At 34.1% G+C, this 17,022-nt stretch overlaps 1 protein-coding gene across 2 annotated transcripts in view; it reads left to right on the forward strand.

The window, feature by feature from the left end:
* Positions 1–17,022, forward strand: part of DIAPH3 (diaphanous related formin 3) — a 480,740-nt gene that overhangs the window by 331,076 nt on the left and 132,642 nt on the right. For both annotated transcript variants that reach the window (XM_004433600.3, XM_087436004.1), the window contains one exon: positions 1,177–1,312. In XM_004433600.3, coding sequence (XP_004433657.2) covers positions 1,177–1,312 — 136 coding nt within the window. The remainder of the gene's footprint in view (positions 1–1,176; positions 1,313–17,022) is intronic.

A 17,022-nucleotide genomic window follows, 5' to 3' on the forward strand; every position in this document is an offset into this window, starting at 1 on the left:
CTTTTTTTTATTGTTTATTGTCTGTCTTTGCCTCTTGCCCCACCCCATCGCACAGAATGTAAACTTGTTTTAGAGCTACATGTATATATTATGTCTCAAGCCTTTAGAAGTATCATTTACTACTTAGTCTCTCAGTAAGTATGTATTGAATGAATGGATGACTTAATATTCCTTCTACTCTATGCTTTTTTTCCTTGTACTTTTCCTTTCATTGTTTTGGTCAATAATATTAAACTTTATTATTTGATTTCCAAATGAAGAACTTGTACTGTCTCTAGAGTTTAAAAAAATAAGAATATTACAGTAAAGAAGAAATTAAAGCCCCCTCCAAAATAATATAAGCCACTTACTTGTTAAAGTTTAATTATGCACTTTTCTATTTAATCCTATTAGAGATAAACTAGCAATTAGATAACCTGTTTGGATTCCCTGGTACTGAGAATACAGTCTCCGTAGGAGATTGTAGTACGATGCCATGCTGTTTGTTGGCACTTAGAAAAATCCATGTTTACCTGCTAATTCCCACTAATGCCACGAGAGGCATTTGTGGATTTGTATAAAACTTAGAAAATAAGAAATTAACTAATCACATATCTATTGAGATCTTCTTATGTTTCACATGTTATTATTATTGGTTTTGATGAACAGTCAGAGGGCCTGGCTTTGAAATCCCAAATATTTCTTTAGTCATCTTTATGACAGTTCTCTCTGTATGAGAGAAATTGTTTAAATGATCGTTTGTAATACAAAGTAGCCATTACAAAATGTCAGCTCTTATCTATCATTTCTTCAACTCTCTTTCTTATACTCAGTATTTACTTAGCAGAGGAGCTATGGGAGACTGATACATTTGCTAGACACTCTTTTGGAAATATGTATAGGAAAACAGTTTTGATTTGTAAATTAAATGCTTTTTTATTTTTAGTTTCTGTCTCCCTTCTTTTAGGTGATTCCACTAAGATGCAGGTGCTTTAAATATAACAGTTATATTTATAGGTATGTAACATATTTAACAAGAGTTCTGTGCTAATCTTTTAGAAGACTGTGTTACTAATATAAGAAGTAGCTGTTATCTAAAAGATATTTAATCACAGTTCTACAGTTTATAATTTTCTATTTTCTTTGTGGAATCACTGTGGTTAAAATTGATCATTTTTCAAAATTTATTTGTAATAGCAAGCAATAAAGGAGAATGTCAAAAAAAGGGAAGCCGAGGAAAAAGAAAAACGTGCCAGAATAGCCAAAGAATTGGCAGAGAAAGAAAGACTTGAACGCCAACAAAAGAAAAAGCGCTTATTAGAAATGAAGACTGGTGAGTACTATCAAATTTGCTCTTTATACTGTGTACAGTGAAGATTTATACTGGTTACTTTTTAAGAGTTTAATACACTTTGGTGATAAAAGGAAGACATGATCACTTATGTGTATAGTGAAACCCTAGAGCAGTTGTGTTTTTTTTTTTATGGGCTTTCTCCCCTTTAGTTTACTAACAAATATTGTTTTCATTCTGATGTTGGGTGTAGGTTATTTGAGTCCTCTAGCACACTCTTGCAGTTCCAGAATATTCATATTTCTTTGACCACTACTTTGATAACCAATCTGTAATAATTTATGTCAGTTAATAGCTTAACAACTGTAGGAAACAGTGGGAAATGCTACAGGACGAGTAAACTGATTTCTTCAACAAGATACGCTAAAGGAGGGGAAAAAGTGATAGAGGGAAAACATTTATTAAAAGAGACTTAAGAGATATATCAATCAATTGCAATAAATGGAACTTATGTATATTCCAATCCAAACAAATGCACAAAAAAGTCTGAAAAATTTGAATATCTTTTTTTCTTGTAGACATGACAATGTTGTTGTGAAGGTGTTTTAAAGTATCTTTTAGAGACTCATACTGAAATGTTATAGATGAAAAGATATGATGTCTGGGATTTCAGTCAAAATAGCCTAGCGTGACTGAGAAGTAGGTGGGCGTATAGATAAAACAGAATTGGCTGTAAATAATAATTGCTAAAGTTGGGTGATGGGTACTTGGAGGGAAGGATGTGTTTACTATACCATTTTCTCTACTTTTGTGTATTTAAAAAAATTTTTTAATATAACGTTCTTGGAAAAAATTTTTTAAGAAATAGAAAAAGTAGTTTTACAGAGATATATATGTATATTTTCCAAAGCTAAAAGATACCGCTAACTTAGAAGCAAAAGAATTAAGTAAATTGTAGTTATATTTTCACCCCTTTAAAATTCTGGCTCTTTCACTCCAAGTCACTAAGGATTGCAGAAGGCTTTAATTAAAATCCATCAACTTCACTGCTAAATTACCATAGTTTACAGCTCAGGGCTGCAAATTCACCTAAGGTTTCCCCAGGGGTAGACTTCGCGAGATACCCTCTTTGCTTTAATTTTTACAGACATATTTTATCTCTAATAAAGCAAACTGAGTACCTTAACGTATCACACATGTTTCTTACAGGGGAAAAGAGTCATCTAAGCACAATTTCTTGTTTATAAGAGTACACTTGAAATTCAGAAGTGTTCTCAGAAATATCTTAAAATGGTAACGGAAATGGAGATCAGAAGGTTTAGCAATGACTTTAAAAATATGCTTCTGGAAATCATTTTTAAAATAATCTATTACTGCCTAATTTACCAAATATTCTGGTATTTGAGCATTAGCTCATTTAGTGGTGGTTAAAGAATCATCTAGATGAGTTACCTGATGACAGATGGGATGTGTTCTTTGTGGGTTTTCCCCGAGGGTCTATCACACAGAGCCACTCAGCAATTCTCTATTCTATCAATCTGGAAAGTTAGAACCTGATAGGAAGCAAAAATTTTAGTGAAACTTCAAATCCAGTCTAATCTTAATAATGTTTTCATTTAAATATATGTTTCTCCTTAAAGAAAGTTCCATTTTTAAGAATAAATGTTTATTTTATTTTTCAATTTAAAAATAATACTTTAGTGTAATAGAGAACACCTAAAAAAAGTAGTAGATAGATCAAAACACTAATATCAGGAGGACATAATCCTCCTATCCAAAGAATCATTGTTAATATTTTGGCACATTTTTCTTTCAGTTTTAAAATTTTCTACCTTTTAATAATAGCTATATGATCCTAGAGAATATGCAGTTTAGTGTCTCACTTTATCTTGCTGAACTTTCTGAACGTTTCATGTTATTCTTAACTTGTAATTCTTAATTTGTAATTTTAAATATCTATGTCCTTGCATCCACTGGATATGCCATATCTAATTTAACTTGCAGTCGTCAGTAATGAAGCCATAGAACAAGAGCTACTTTTCAATGTGATAAATACATTTATGCATAAATAATTGAAGAATGTTTGTACTTAGGATGTGGAATAGAAAAGGATAAATATTTTTAAGACTTTTGATGCCTGTTGCCAAAGTAGTATTCTAATTTCACCAACTTTTAACATTAGTTTATGAATGTGCCTTGGGTGAACATTCTCATTTTTTAAGATTTTTGTTAATCTAATAGATTAGGAAGTTGTGTTCTATTATCTTAGTTTGCATTTCTTTGAGTACTACTGAGGTTAGACATTTTTTCAAGTATTTATACTCCATTTGTATTTCCTCCTTTGTGAATTGTGTTGTCTTAGTCTTTTTCTTGTTGATTTACACAAGTTAGCTCATTATGTTTCAGTATTTACCTTTTAAATATATTTTTTCAATTTGGCTTTTATTTTTACATCTTGACATATAAAAGTGTTTTGAGGGGGAGCAGAATATGCCACCTCAAAATATGCCACTTTGGCATACTGATTATTTTGAATTAAAGTTACTTGAGAAATAGCCTGGTCCAAGAAGGACAATTTAACCCTTTGTCTTCCTGAAAGCCGGAAACAAATGTCCAGTGTGAAAAGTACCCTCCTTGCACCAGGAGAAAGAGAGGCATCCTTATCACCAGAGACAGGGAATTTAGGGCCAAGAAGGCTGTATAAACAAACCTTGTTAGTTCCTCGCTAATTTGCTACTCCAAGCCCAAACTTTTTTGTCTTGTCAATTCTTCACAAATTTATTGTTTCTTTGTCTAAAACATATAAAAGCTGCTGGCTTTGGTCACTTCTTTGAGCCTCATATTTTTATGAGCTCCCATACATACAAAATTAAATTTGTTTTTCTCCTGTTAATGTGTCTTACATCAATTCAATTATTAGACCAGTGAAAGAACCTAGAAGGGAAGAAGAGACAAGTTTTCCTCCCCTACAGTTTCAATTTTATTATGTAATGCTTTATTATAATCTTTGCTTTTATGATTTTTTTCTACCATCTTTAAGTTTAGAAAGTCATCTTTTCAGCAATTTCATGTCCACTTCAATTTTTTTCTAGTTTTCAGTTACAGTAGTCCCCCATTATCCTTATGGGATGTGTTCGAAGACCCCCAGTGGATGCCTGAAACCACACATAGTACTGAGCCCTATTTATACTGTTTTTCCCTATACTTAGTTACTTATGATAAAGTTTAATTAGGCACAGTGAGAGATTATCAGCAATAACTAATAATAAAATAGAACAATTATAAAAAGAGACTATAATAAAAGTTACTCTAATAAAAAAGTTACTTGAATAAAAGTAGATCTTAGCACTTTAGCATGTGACTTTTTTTCTTATTAAGTCAAGAACTTTCACCTTTTTACTTAAAGGAAGCACATTATGGCTTCTCTTTGGCGTATCTGAATTGCCAGGATCACTACTCTTGTGCTTTGGGGCCATTATTAAGTAAAATGAGGGTTACTTGAACACAAGAACTGTGATACTGAGACAGTGATAACTGAGATGGCTACTAAGTGCCTAATGGGTAGGTAGCTTATATAGCGTGGATATGCTAGATAAAGGGATGATTCACACCCTGGGCAGGATGAAGCAGCACAGCACAAGATTTCATCACACTGCTCAGAATGATGCACAATTTAAAACTTTGAATTGTTTATTTCTGGAATATTCCATTTAATATTTTCAGATTGTGGTTGACTGCAGGTAACTGAAATCACAGAAAGCAAAACCACAGATAAGGGAGACTACTGTATTCATAATACTGTTCTGCTCCAATTATTTGTAATTCTTTCTTAATCATTCATATATTTGACATATAAATTTTAATATACTAAGATCTGTGTCTGAATTTTACCAAGACTGTTCTAATATTTAACCATCAATTATGGTTAATAATTGGTTTATGTTGGTTTCAGATAGGTAATTTTGTGTTGAAGACATTTTCTATTCTTAAGTATTAAAATAGATTTGAATGCTTTTTTTTTTTTTTTTTGAGGAAGATTGGCCCTGAGCTAACATCTGCCAATCCTCCTCTTTTGGCTGAGGTAGACTGGCCCTGGGCTAACATCCATGCCCATCTTCCTCCACTTTATATGGGACACTGCCACAGCATGGCTTGACAAGCAGTGCGTCGGTGCGTGCCCGGCATCCGAACTGGTGAACCCCAGGCCGCTGCAGCAGAGCATGCGCACTTAACCACTTGTGCCACCGGGCTGGCCCCAAGATTTGAATACTTTTGATTTTTAAAGTAAATTTAAGGAAAGTTTTCTATTGCATGTTTTGTTAATCATAGAGCTCATTTGATTGATAATCAATTTGATTATTTGATTATTTTATAAGACTTTTTCTATACTATCTCTTCCCAAACATGGTATGCAAATTATCATAGAAGAGTCTCAAATAAATGTAAGGCTCTCACTTGACAGGAGTTTCCAACGCCTTTAGTATGCTGAGGTCCATATGTGCCATACATTTGGACATTTTTCCAAGAGTGTTCTTCAAAGGATAGTCTGGGTAACATTGTTTTATATAAATGATATTAAATAAATACTTTAAAATAATACACCTTTAAAGCAAATACTACATACGTGTGTGAATATTTTAATAGATTTAGTAAGGACGTCATTTGATACAAGATGATACAACATTTGATAGAACAGAGAGCTATAACATAGAAAGCTACTTTTGAAACATTATCTCTTTTAAAAACATTTGAAAATTTTGGAAATCAACTTTGATTTTTTTTTCCTGTAGACTACGGAATTTTAAAGAATCAAAGGACGTATCCCCAATTTCATAGCACCTAAACATATAATTTTTTCACCAAAGTGACAGACCTCTTCTAAAACCCCAATAAATGATTATTCTGGATAGTCTTTAGTTTTCCTGTAAACATAACATGACTATCAATATAGAAGAGGAAAGTATTCAGTCTTTTAATATTAACGTAGCTGCTACAGCCAAGTAAGTCATATAAGTATCCAATATATTATTTCTTATTTGTTGATAATTTTTCTCATATTTAAAAATAGTACAAGTACGCATTCACCTTTTCCTTTCCATATTGGATATAGAATATACTTTTTGTCAAATCATGATTTTTCATAACATTTAGAGGCTTTATGAAGTAGAAGTTACTAAAGCGATATGTCTAATTAGCACTTAATTACTGAAAATATTCTTATGCAAAATATCAGCTTTTGACACTTTTAATGGATATGCTGAATTTTATGCATTTTTGATATTTGACAAATCCTATATTTAATAAAGACATTGTGTTATGAAAAATTTAAGTGCTATGATCTTCCATTATTATTTTATTGGTATAGAAAAGAAACTTAATAGCTAGGCCTCTTTGATTTTTTTTATTCATCAACAAATAGTTCTTTTCTGTATGCTGAGATTACAGTGATAATAAGGATAAATAAGATCCCTGCTGTAATGAAATTTAAAATTCTAATGAGTGAATCAGATAATCACATATATAAGGTAATTTCAGATTATGAAGAGTTATATGAAATAAAGTAAGAAAGGATAATAAAATGGAGATGGAGACTGGAGATGGACGGGAGTGACAAAATTTGGTCTTAGAGAACTGAGGAGAATATTAATGTATATCAAACTTAGTAATTTAAAATATTGGTTATAAAACTCCTTAGAAATTGATAAGATAACCAGGCTCATGTTTATGTGCTGTACCATATGTGCTAATGTAGTGTATTTTTTTAATATCTTATTGTGAGGATCAGCTAAAACAGTATTATTTTTCTTTGTAGATGTTATATTTAGTGCAGAATATAGTACTGCTCTAATCTTTGCAGAAGTTGTCAGCCTGGCTTTCCTGTTCTTAAAAAAATGTAGAAGGGTGAATTGTTGAATTTACGTTAGTGTTTTGTCACCTCTCTGGACCAAGAACTTTTTGTTTTATCTTATTTTTGTATGTAAGACACATATCCCTGAATGATAGAAGAAGAGAAAAACCTTCGCATAATCCCACCATAAAGCCACAGGGAGCTTTCTTCCATATATTTTCATGACTTGAGTATTTTCACCATGCAAATAAGAACTATGTTATTTCACAGATGTACAAATTCTTGTATTGCCACCGGAAGTAGTAGCGTAAATTAAATCCCTGCTCTTTCTTATCCATCATAAATCATTACTTGATCTTGGCAAGAGAGCAGGCAACTATTTTTAAGTCTACTATTTATTATCACTATCATTTCAGAATGTGATTTTTGTTAATAGAATGAAAATAAAGAGAGTAGTGGGCTAAATTTTCCTAAGAAGAAAAATGAAACATTAAAAATTCTTTTGAGCAGCAAAATTAAGAAAACATAGCATCGGGACCGGCCCCGTGGCTTAGCGGTTAAGTGCGCGCGCTCAGCTACTGGCAGCCGGGTTCGGAGCCCAGGCGTGCACCGACGCACCCCTTGTCCCGCCATGCTGGGGCGGCGTCCCACATACAGCAACTAGAAGGATGTGCAACTATGACGTACAACTATCTACCGGGCCTTTGGGGGAAAAAATAAATAAATAAAATTATAAGAAAACAAAAAACAAAAAACATAGCATCTCATATTATCATGTTATAACTTTAAAAGGTTATTTTTCTCATCTTTGTTTTCTTTAAAAATGATGAGCCTGGAGGTCTCAAATATTCACGTAGGCAATTTTGGTTATTTCTGTTGAATGATTTGGTATTACATTAAACAAACAAGCAAATTAACTACATTTTCACAATGTCTTTATTTAATTAGTATGTGAATTTTGAATGTATTTTCTGAGGTTGATGTTTAAATTTGAATTATTTTAATTTAGAAGATACCCAAAGTATTAAACATCTGATGTAGAAACTAGTAAGCATAGACACTAGTATTTATTAAATTGCATAGCTATCCTTATGTGTAATCATTTCTAGTAAGACAAATAGTGATAGCGATTTTATGTGATTATGTACAAGTTTTTGAAACTGCATTTCTGTTTCTTAATAATGGAAACGAATAGAGCATTTGATAATAGAATTCAAATATTATGCTTTAAGACTTCCTGAGAATGTAAGTTCGTTCACATAATTTTTAAATAGCACATCAGAATGGCCTTGAAATGGACCCAGTGTTGTATAATTATGTTTTGTGGGGGAAGTAAATAAAAGCTTATTTAATGGAGCAATAAAAGCTATATGAGCTGCTCCTATATTTTAGTCTTTAGGTTACAATTTGTTTATTATTTATTAGATTTAAATGTCTCATTTGGTGCAACTTCAGTCTATTAAATAAAGAGATAATTAGCTCTTAGAAATCTGTTGTTTACCCACACGGCCAAAACTGCTCCTTTGTTTTCCATTCTGCAATTTGGAATAACTAGGCAATTAGGCCTCCATTTTAGAGGAAATGCATATTACATAAATGCTACTTGGGAATGTCTGCCAATCTCAACAGATATGCAATTAATGTGTGTACTTGCTTTCATAAAGGCTTTGACGGTTACCCTGTCCTCTACAGATATCATAAAACTTAGATTATTTTCCATAATTGCATATATTCTAGTTTTGTGCAATAGTGCTTCCAGTTTTCTAGCATTATTGGCAATTGATGCATGTAAGTAGGCCAGTAGTTTTAATCATTTCTCTATTTAGAAGAATACAACAAGTTACATTACATTGGCTTTGATATATTTCTCTTTTCTTACCCTCATCTTTTATGGAACAGTAATAATAATAATAATAACAATAGCCCCACAGCACCCACTACTACTACCATTTATTGATCACATATTATTTACCAGGCTCTGTATGTGTTCATTATTGCATGTAATGCTTACAACAAACTTATGAGACTGTTTTTACCAAAGAGTTGTTTAGTTTCTTTGGACATGGTCACAGATTTAGCAAGCAGTGAAGCCAATACTCAAGTTTTCTGACCAGAGGTCATATTTTCATTGTGCTATTATTCCTTTACTACTGGTGATTTAATCATAGTGCAGGAAAAAGGGACCAAAACGAATTTTAGTAATTGGTAATTGGCACTAGATTATAGCTATGTATGGAGGTTGAGAATTATCTTCCCTGGAAACCTTTGAGAGGGACAACTATTTCTTTGGTACCATAATCAATGGTTCTAAACTAGATAGCATCTTTCTTTGTGTTGGGAAGTTTGGGGAGGATCGCCAAATTAGGAATGCTTCCCTACTCTGGTTTAGATTCCACTTTGATTCTTCTGCTTATCTAAAGATTTGTTTATCCCAGTGCCCAGAGCTAGAAGGATAAATTGGCACTACCCTTCTCCTCTTGAAGGAGGAATTTTTCAGTGGTCTGAATAGTTCTGGGCCCAACAGAGCTCAACAGATCCGAAAGGGCGGAAATATCTTTAGTATTTTCATTGTTTGACCCAGATTAGAATTTAAGGAACCAGGCAATTTGCAGTATAGTAGTTTTTGGAAGGAGCACAAACCCCTTATTGTGCTTTGCTCTAGAATAAGTGCCCTGAGACACCCCTACCCCTATCATTAACACTACTATGTAACAATTTTTTTTCCTGATGGTATTAAGAGACTCAGACTCCATGAGTAGTATCAAGGGGTGTCTGGTACAAAATTTTTCTAAGAGTCTCGCTAATGGTTATACAGGTTTTCATTTGTGTGCAGGAATCCCTTTCTCTGGAATAACACAGCTTGAACTGTGAAAACTCATTCAGAGTCCAACCTTTGTGTGCACTAATATATGTCTTCTCTGTGTAGCTGTACAAGGCTTACACACCATCCTCTGTCTCCTTCCAAAAAGTCCCAGATTTCTGAGAAATTAGGAGAGGAGGTTCTCAGACTTCTCCAGCACAACATATCTTGAAACTGTGATTATTTTTTCTTTTTTTTTAACTTTGTTGAGTTGTGTGTGTCCCTCTTTATTAAACGTCTTTATGGTGTATATCTTCATACTAATTGGTTTGCTGCTCATCCAATATTTAAAAAACATTCTTTTTTTTTAATTTATTTTTTATTGAAGTAATATTGGTTTATAACATTATATAAATTTCATCGTTTGGTCTTCCATATAGACTACATTGTGTTCACCACCAAATGGTTGGTTTCAAAATGGTTTTTCATTGCCCTTCTTATGAGTATTATATAAAATTAATTATATGCTGAGTAGAAAATAGACTGCAATTTTTGTTTTAAATTTGTTTTGGAGTGAAAGATTAAATCCCACTAATCATAAACTTTATTTAGAGAAAAATAATTTAAATCTTTATGGTGTAGCATGGATTACTTCTAAGAATTTTACCAAAGACATCTTTATATTAACATTGCTTATTCATAACTTTTCTGTTACCAAGCACAGATTCACCTTGTCCACATTCTAGGGCAGAAATCATACCAATCAATTATTTTTATTTTATTACAATGTGGAGAATGCTATAACTTTAATAACATCAGCTACATTTATTGTATTGTAATTGAGAACTCAATCACAGGGGCATCTTCTTTGTGTGTAACATTGAATACTCCTTACGTAATTGTCCCCCCAGTCAATAGTTATTTATGTGCTGTACACTTTCCAAACCAGTGGATTATTGTCACGATGACCTCTTCCATGTCAGATTGGCAATTTTGTTTTGTTTTTTTTTTTTTAAGATTTTATTTATTTTATTTTTTCCCCCCAAAGCCCCAGTGGATAGTTGTGTGTCGTAGCTGCACATCCTTCTAGTTGCTGCATGTGGGACTCGGCCTCAGGATGAACGGAGAAGTGGTGCCTCGATGCACACCCAGGATCCGAACCCGGGCCGCCAGCATCGCAGCGCGCACACTTAACCACCAAGCCACAGGGCCGGCCCTCAGATTGGCAATTTTGAATGAAATTATTATTTGTATTTGATGGGAAGTTATTCTTTTTATTTCAGAGATAGACAATGAGTATTCTCTTATTTTCAGATATAACCATAAATCTCTCCAACTTTTAAGAAATGTATCTCATTTCTATTATCTAATGCATGTTCTTTAAACATTACACAAATCTCTGTTGTTAGCCTCTACCCTAAGAAACAGAGGCCTCCACAGACCTCCAATTATTTTAGACCCATAAAAAGATAGACTTTTGAACCTGGTTGGTACCTTTATAGAGTCCAGGCCAACAATTTCAAAAACGAAAAAATAAATATTACGTTTGAAAAAGAGGTGAAATTTATACCATCCCTAAAGCCTAATATATATTGATGCCAGGCAAAAAACAATAACAACCAATCAGACAAAATTACAACAAAAACGGGATTGCTTGGGGCTTCAGGGCAGCCAAATCCACTATATGTCTGCAGTTCCTTTTGCAATTCAAAAATGCAAAATGCTCTGAAAACCAAAAGTTTTGAAGTAACTTTAGTGCCCAAACTCCTTTGATGCCAAACCTGACCTGAACTGATAGGAGGTCCCATCCAACGTAAATATTCATGCTGCAGAAATAATAACAAGTTTAATTAGAGGATGCTGCCCTAGGTTGCTCTGGGTAAGTTATGATTTTATAGAATATCCACCTTTTTGACCTTCCTACAGTCTGAAAAACTCCGATTCTGAAATGTCTGACTGCAATGGTTGCAGATAAGTGGCCATGAACTTGTACTACTCCGTGACTGCCCTCTGACTCTTTTGAACTGGTTACACCATCCACTTTCTACCTCAGCACAGTCATTCCTACTTCTCGGCATTTATTTCTGGTGTTGTCATTGCCATAAATATCTTTCCTCTAATTCTTAACTGACTGAATCTAACAAAGTATGATTTAGTTCAATTCTTGCACTCTCTAAAATGTCTTCTCTGAATATTTGTCCTTGATAATGGACAATCCCTTTTTTATAAACTATTATAGTCTTGCCATATAACTCATGCATGCGGTATTTCGTTATGCTCATTTTATTTCCTTCAGTCTTATGCTTCTAATAGATTGTACGTTTTTCAAGAACGTGGCCTTATGCATTCTTTATCTCATAGGACCCAGCATACTGTGTGCCCGTAGTGCACATACTGCAGAAGACACTCAAGATTTGCTAAACAATTGATAAAAATTTAACTAGTCAAAAGACATCTCTTCCATTTCGTTTTCAGTTTAGCATATTGCTATTTATGTGAAAAATAAAAATGTAGATCACACTACAGCCCTCAAGCCAAATCAGCCTGCACCTGTTTTTGTAAATAAAGTTTTACTGGAAAATAAAGCCACACCCATACCTTTACATATATTGTCTGCAGTTGCCTTGGTGCTACAAGTGCAGAGTTGAGTAATTGGGACACAGACCGTATGTCCCACTAAGCCTAAAATATTTTAATATTTTATAAAGAGCTATCTGCCCCTTTACAGAAAAGTTTGCCAACTCCTGATGTAGATCAATAATCTATAAAGACTATTCTTTGATTTTTATGACATAGAATTTAAAAAAACTGTTCTGTTAACTTTTTTCTTGTCTTCCTGTAGCCAAAGCATGCATTTGCAAAATGGCCAATATGTGTTGGAAAACGAGGATCTAGTAGTTAAGTAAAAATATTGACAAAAATAATAGTGATTGTTAGGGAAAACTTAATCTTTCAGCACATTTGTAACAGCAGAGAATTGTCTGATTTTTAGATTCTATTAATTTGAAATGGAAAGTTGTGCAGTTGAACTTTTGAAATGCTAGCAAGCGCCTGGGCTTCCAATTGTTCCAGTAACCAATCTAGCACAACCATTATGCTCTTATCCTTTTATCCTAGCTTATAGTCCCCAGTATTTCTGTACTATTGTTTGTGTATCTTTTGAGATGAAAATATCAATGTGTCAAAAGGTCATAGGGGGAGCCAGGTTTTTATTTTTTTATTAACAGGCTGTCTCTTTTCTCTTCCTATTTTTGGTCATTTGACATTAAATCCTTAAAGTGGAAGGAAACCCATTCAATGGTGCTGAACTTGGTCTTGAAGGTTGCTCAAAGTGTAAAGTGATTATCTTGCCAAGTAAAAAATGAACTCGGTAGTAGTATTTGGCTTTTGATGATGAATAAATATACCCTAGGGCAGACTGGGAAAATTAAGCAGAGAAATCGAATATTTATGTGTTACATGAAAATAGTATAAATAGATATTAGTGTTTAGATGAAATTAGACATTATTTTGTAATAGGATTTTAAAATATTGTTTCCTGAATAGCTTCCTTCGTCAGATATTCAATGTTCTTCAAGAAAATTAGAAGCAGCATAATATTAATGGCGTTAACATCAAGGGCAGCCTTAACACAGGTTAGGGTGCCCCAAGGCTCAGGAAGAATTTGACAGACTAGTGTAACAACAGAAAGTAGATGACCGACTGTTTTTGGAACAAGCGATTCTAGGGAGACCATTTCCTGGCTAGAGTGAACTGTCACCATAGAACTTCCACCAATAATTACATTAATGGATAAAAGTGACAGTAATTTTAGTTCAATATAATCCTTTGAATATTTATTTTTGAACTGTGAGTGCTATTCATGTGGGAACTCTTGCAAAGTAGAAACATTTTTTGTCAAATTAGTGTAGATTCAGAAGCTCCATCACTACTTTTCAAGAGTGTTGTGTAAAGAATCATTGCATTAAGAAACTGGATAGTTTCTCTCCAAAGTCATTCCAACTCTGATTCTGACTTGCCGTTAGTTCTAAGATTCTAAATGTGTGACAGTTCCTCTTTTTCACTTAACTGCTGAGGAGCCTTCAAATGTCGTAAAGTCAAGAAGATTGGTGAACAAAAGGGACTCTCTTAATTCAAAAGCCGAGAATTAAGCAAAAGTCAGTCTTGCTATTGCACTTCTGATGTATTTTATACATGTTGATTCTATTGGTGCTGAATTGCAGTTATGATCTCTTGTTTCCAATGGATATTCTCATTGCTAATTAGATTGCGTTTTCCATTGGATTCACATGTTAATAGAAGTACTTTTTTTTTCTTACTTTGCCATCTATTATTTATTTTAATGTTTCTTATGGAACAATGTTGATCTTGTCTCAAAAAAGTGTGGTGCCTTTTGATAGTAGTCACATTATTTCTTGAATGCATGGAGTATTTTTATTAGATAAATATTAAATCAGTCAATAAATCTGTTAAATTTATTTTACTAGACTATCCTATTTTGCTGTGCCTCTGTTGATTATACTCGGATTTGGGCTTTGGTAGGTGAAAATATCATTTGTGATGGTTGGGAACACCTTTCATCCTTACAAAAAGATCCCAATGCTTCCCGCTTTCCCCATAGATTGTAGCCATTAGAGAGCTTTTCCATGGGATGCTAAAGGAACTTAGTCCAAGGAAACATGGGGTTTGGGTTATTCTGTGCTCTAATTGACTTTTCCATTTCAACACTTTAAAGTGCACCGCATTGCAGTCTGAGGAAGTGCTGTTTCTCAAATCATGGTATCTGTTGAGATTGGACATAAAACGTCTTAATGTTATATTTGGAGGCATAGTGGGGAGATGAAGACCTGTTTCTTCTCTGCCTGGAAAATTAGAAGAGCCCAAATGCTATCAAGCTTTGTTTTGAACCGCTGCACTCCTGTGGTGGGGGAAAGCTTGGGAATGAGTGTTATTATTCAAATCTTTCCTCTCCCCCATGAGAAAATTCCCATTTTATGTTTGGCACCATCTTATTCCTAAAGCGTTGCACTTTGATGTAATAGAAATAGAATAGTAACTTAATCGCCGTTCATCAACTCTAAAAAGGGAAAGGTAAGAAGAGAAGGGAGAAATATCTCCAATGGTGTTAATCATTGTTAGAATCTGAGGGACTCTTAGAGATATAAAAATGTCCATCTGAGTATTATAGCTTAGCTAAAGGAGGCTTGTGTGTTGCCTGCATGCTTTTAGCCTGTTCCAATTTGAGGTCAGTTAAGTTTGAAAACAGAAATCAAAAGTTTTGAGAATTTGGTGTATTCCTCCTAGAAACTTATCAGAGGCCTTTTTGATGTAAAAATTTATCTCATTTTATTAATTAGATGATATTTATCTTTTATAAAATACAAGAGGAAAATGACATGAAACATTTACTATAGTTATTTTAAATGATGCTTCAATTAATATTCTGATTTGGCTATAAAAATTTGCTTCTTTATACATGAAAATCCAGCATGCTAGTATTTCTCAATAAATCTTACAAAAATAAAATTCTTTTATACAAAATTAGCCATGTTTAAAAAAATAAACATTTTAAGTCAGTTGCTGTTTCTAATATAGTATCTTTCCATTGCAGGTGTTCAATAAGCTCTTTTAGAATATTCGTAGAATTCTTGTCTGTGGGACAAAAATTCCTCAATTGTACATATCCTATTTGAGTAGACTCCCTTAAAAGTAAATTGGCCCAGTCTTAGGGCAAGATATAACATCTGTCAAGTTTATTTTATGTGCTCATGTAGTGTTGGTAACAAATAGGTATGTCATAGTCATGAGAACAAAATCAGGTGTGCAAATATGTAACTATTTCTATAAATGCAGTTTAACTTCTAACTCTGAACCACCAGCCTGTGTAATGGTAAACAACTTAGTCATTCTCTCTCTGTTTCTGTCTTTCTCTCTTGCTGTGTGTGTTTTAGCTCAGTAATTCCAGTGTACAATTGTTAGTCATGTTTGAAATTCCCTTCCATGCTCTCTTTTATTTTCTTTCTCCCTAAAATGGACCCCAAGCTTGAAAGTCAGCTTGGGGCACACTTCTAACAGTGTGCATTCTTCTTGGTTCAATTTTGTCTGGGCCTGAAACAGCCTCCCTGTTTTGATGTAATTTCTCCTGTCTACTTTTGGTAAAGGTAATATCTATTTTGCTCTTGAATGGTAACCCAGGAGATTTGTTGGATTTCTCTTGGATACCTCTTCTGCTCCCTGTCTTTAGTGATTCTCAGAAATGTCTCCATGTTCTTTGCTTGAACTTGCGCATTCCCTCTGGTAACTTCTTTTTCTCCCCGGCCAATGCCTATAAGACGTTACTGTGTTTCTCCCAAAGCACTCAACGGCTGTGGGGGCTTCTGCAGCCTTCTGGTGCTTAAACTTGTTCCCTGTTCACCTCTCAGAAGCACCTGATGCATTTGCACTATGTATCCGTGGATCTGCCACTCTCCCAATTCTGCATGTTGGACACAAGATGCTTCCACTCTTGGATGCTACCCCCTGTAACTCCATGGGAAATTCTATCCTGTAAGTCCTATTTCCTCCTGGAATGAAGAGCAGTGTGCAAGGCTCCTACGCTGCATGGAATTTCCTCCCTTCCCAGTGTCTCTCCCAGCAGATGGGGCATCTTTTCCATTCACAACCCGAGAATGTGGTGTGCATTCTCTGCTATGTGGATAGTTCCTGTATTGTGAATAGTCCTTTTGGCTTCCACATTAGAGTGGCATCTGAGCAGTAGTGTTCAGACCTCTATTGGTCCTTCAAAATGTAGAATCTTGAATTAGGTAGATAACAAATGAACAGAGAGTGACATGAGCCAGGGTTTCCAAACCTGGGAGTCTATTGAGGTGAGTAAATTAAGACACAGAGGCATGAAATTCTTATTTGGACAGCAACAAATAATGTAGCAGGCCTGAAATGATCTTGGGGTAGAGCTGTGGGAGGAGATGAGGCTAAATTGGAAGTCGGGAGAGTGTCCTATGCTTTGGATTTTTGCTTCATCCTGTAGGCACACTCCACAGGCATTGAGCAGAGCAGTGATAGGGTCTTCTTGTAGAGAGATGGCTCTGATGGCAAAGATGCAGA

Source organism: Ceratotherium simum, chromosome 10 (genome assembly GCF_057802395.1).
Source record: "Ceratotherium simum simum isolate JZ-2026a chromosome 10, ASM5780239v1, whole genome shotgun sequence".
Classification (NCBI taxonomy): Eukaryota; Metazoa; Chordata; class Mammalia; order Perissodactyla; family Rhinocerotidae; genus Ceratotherium; species Ceratotherium simum.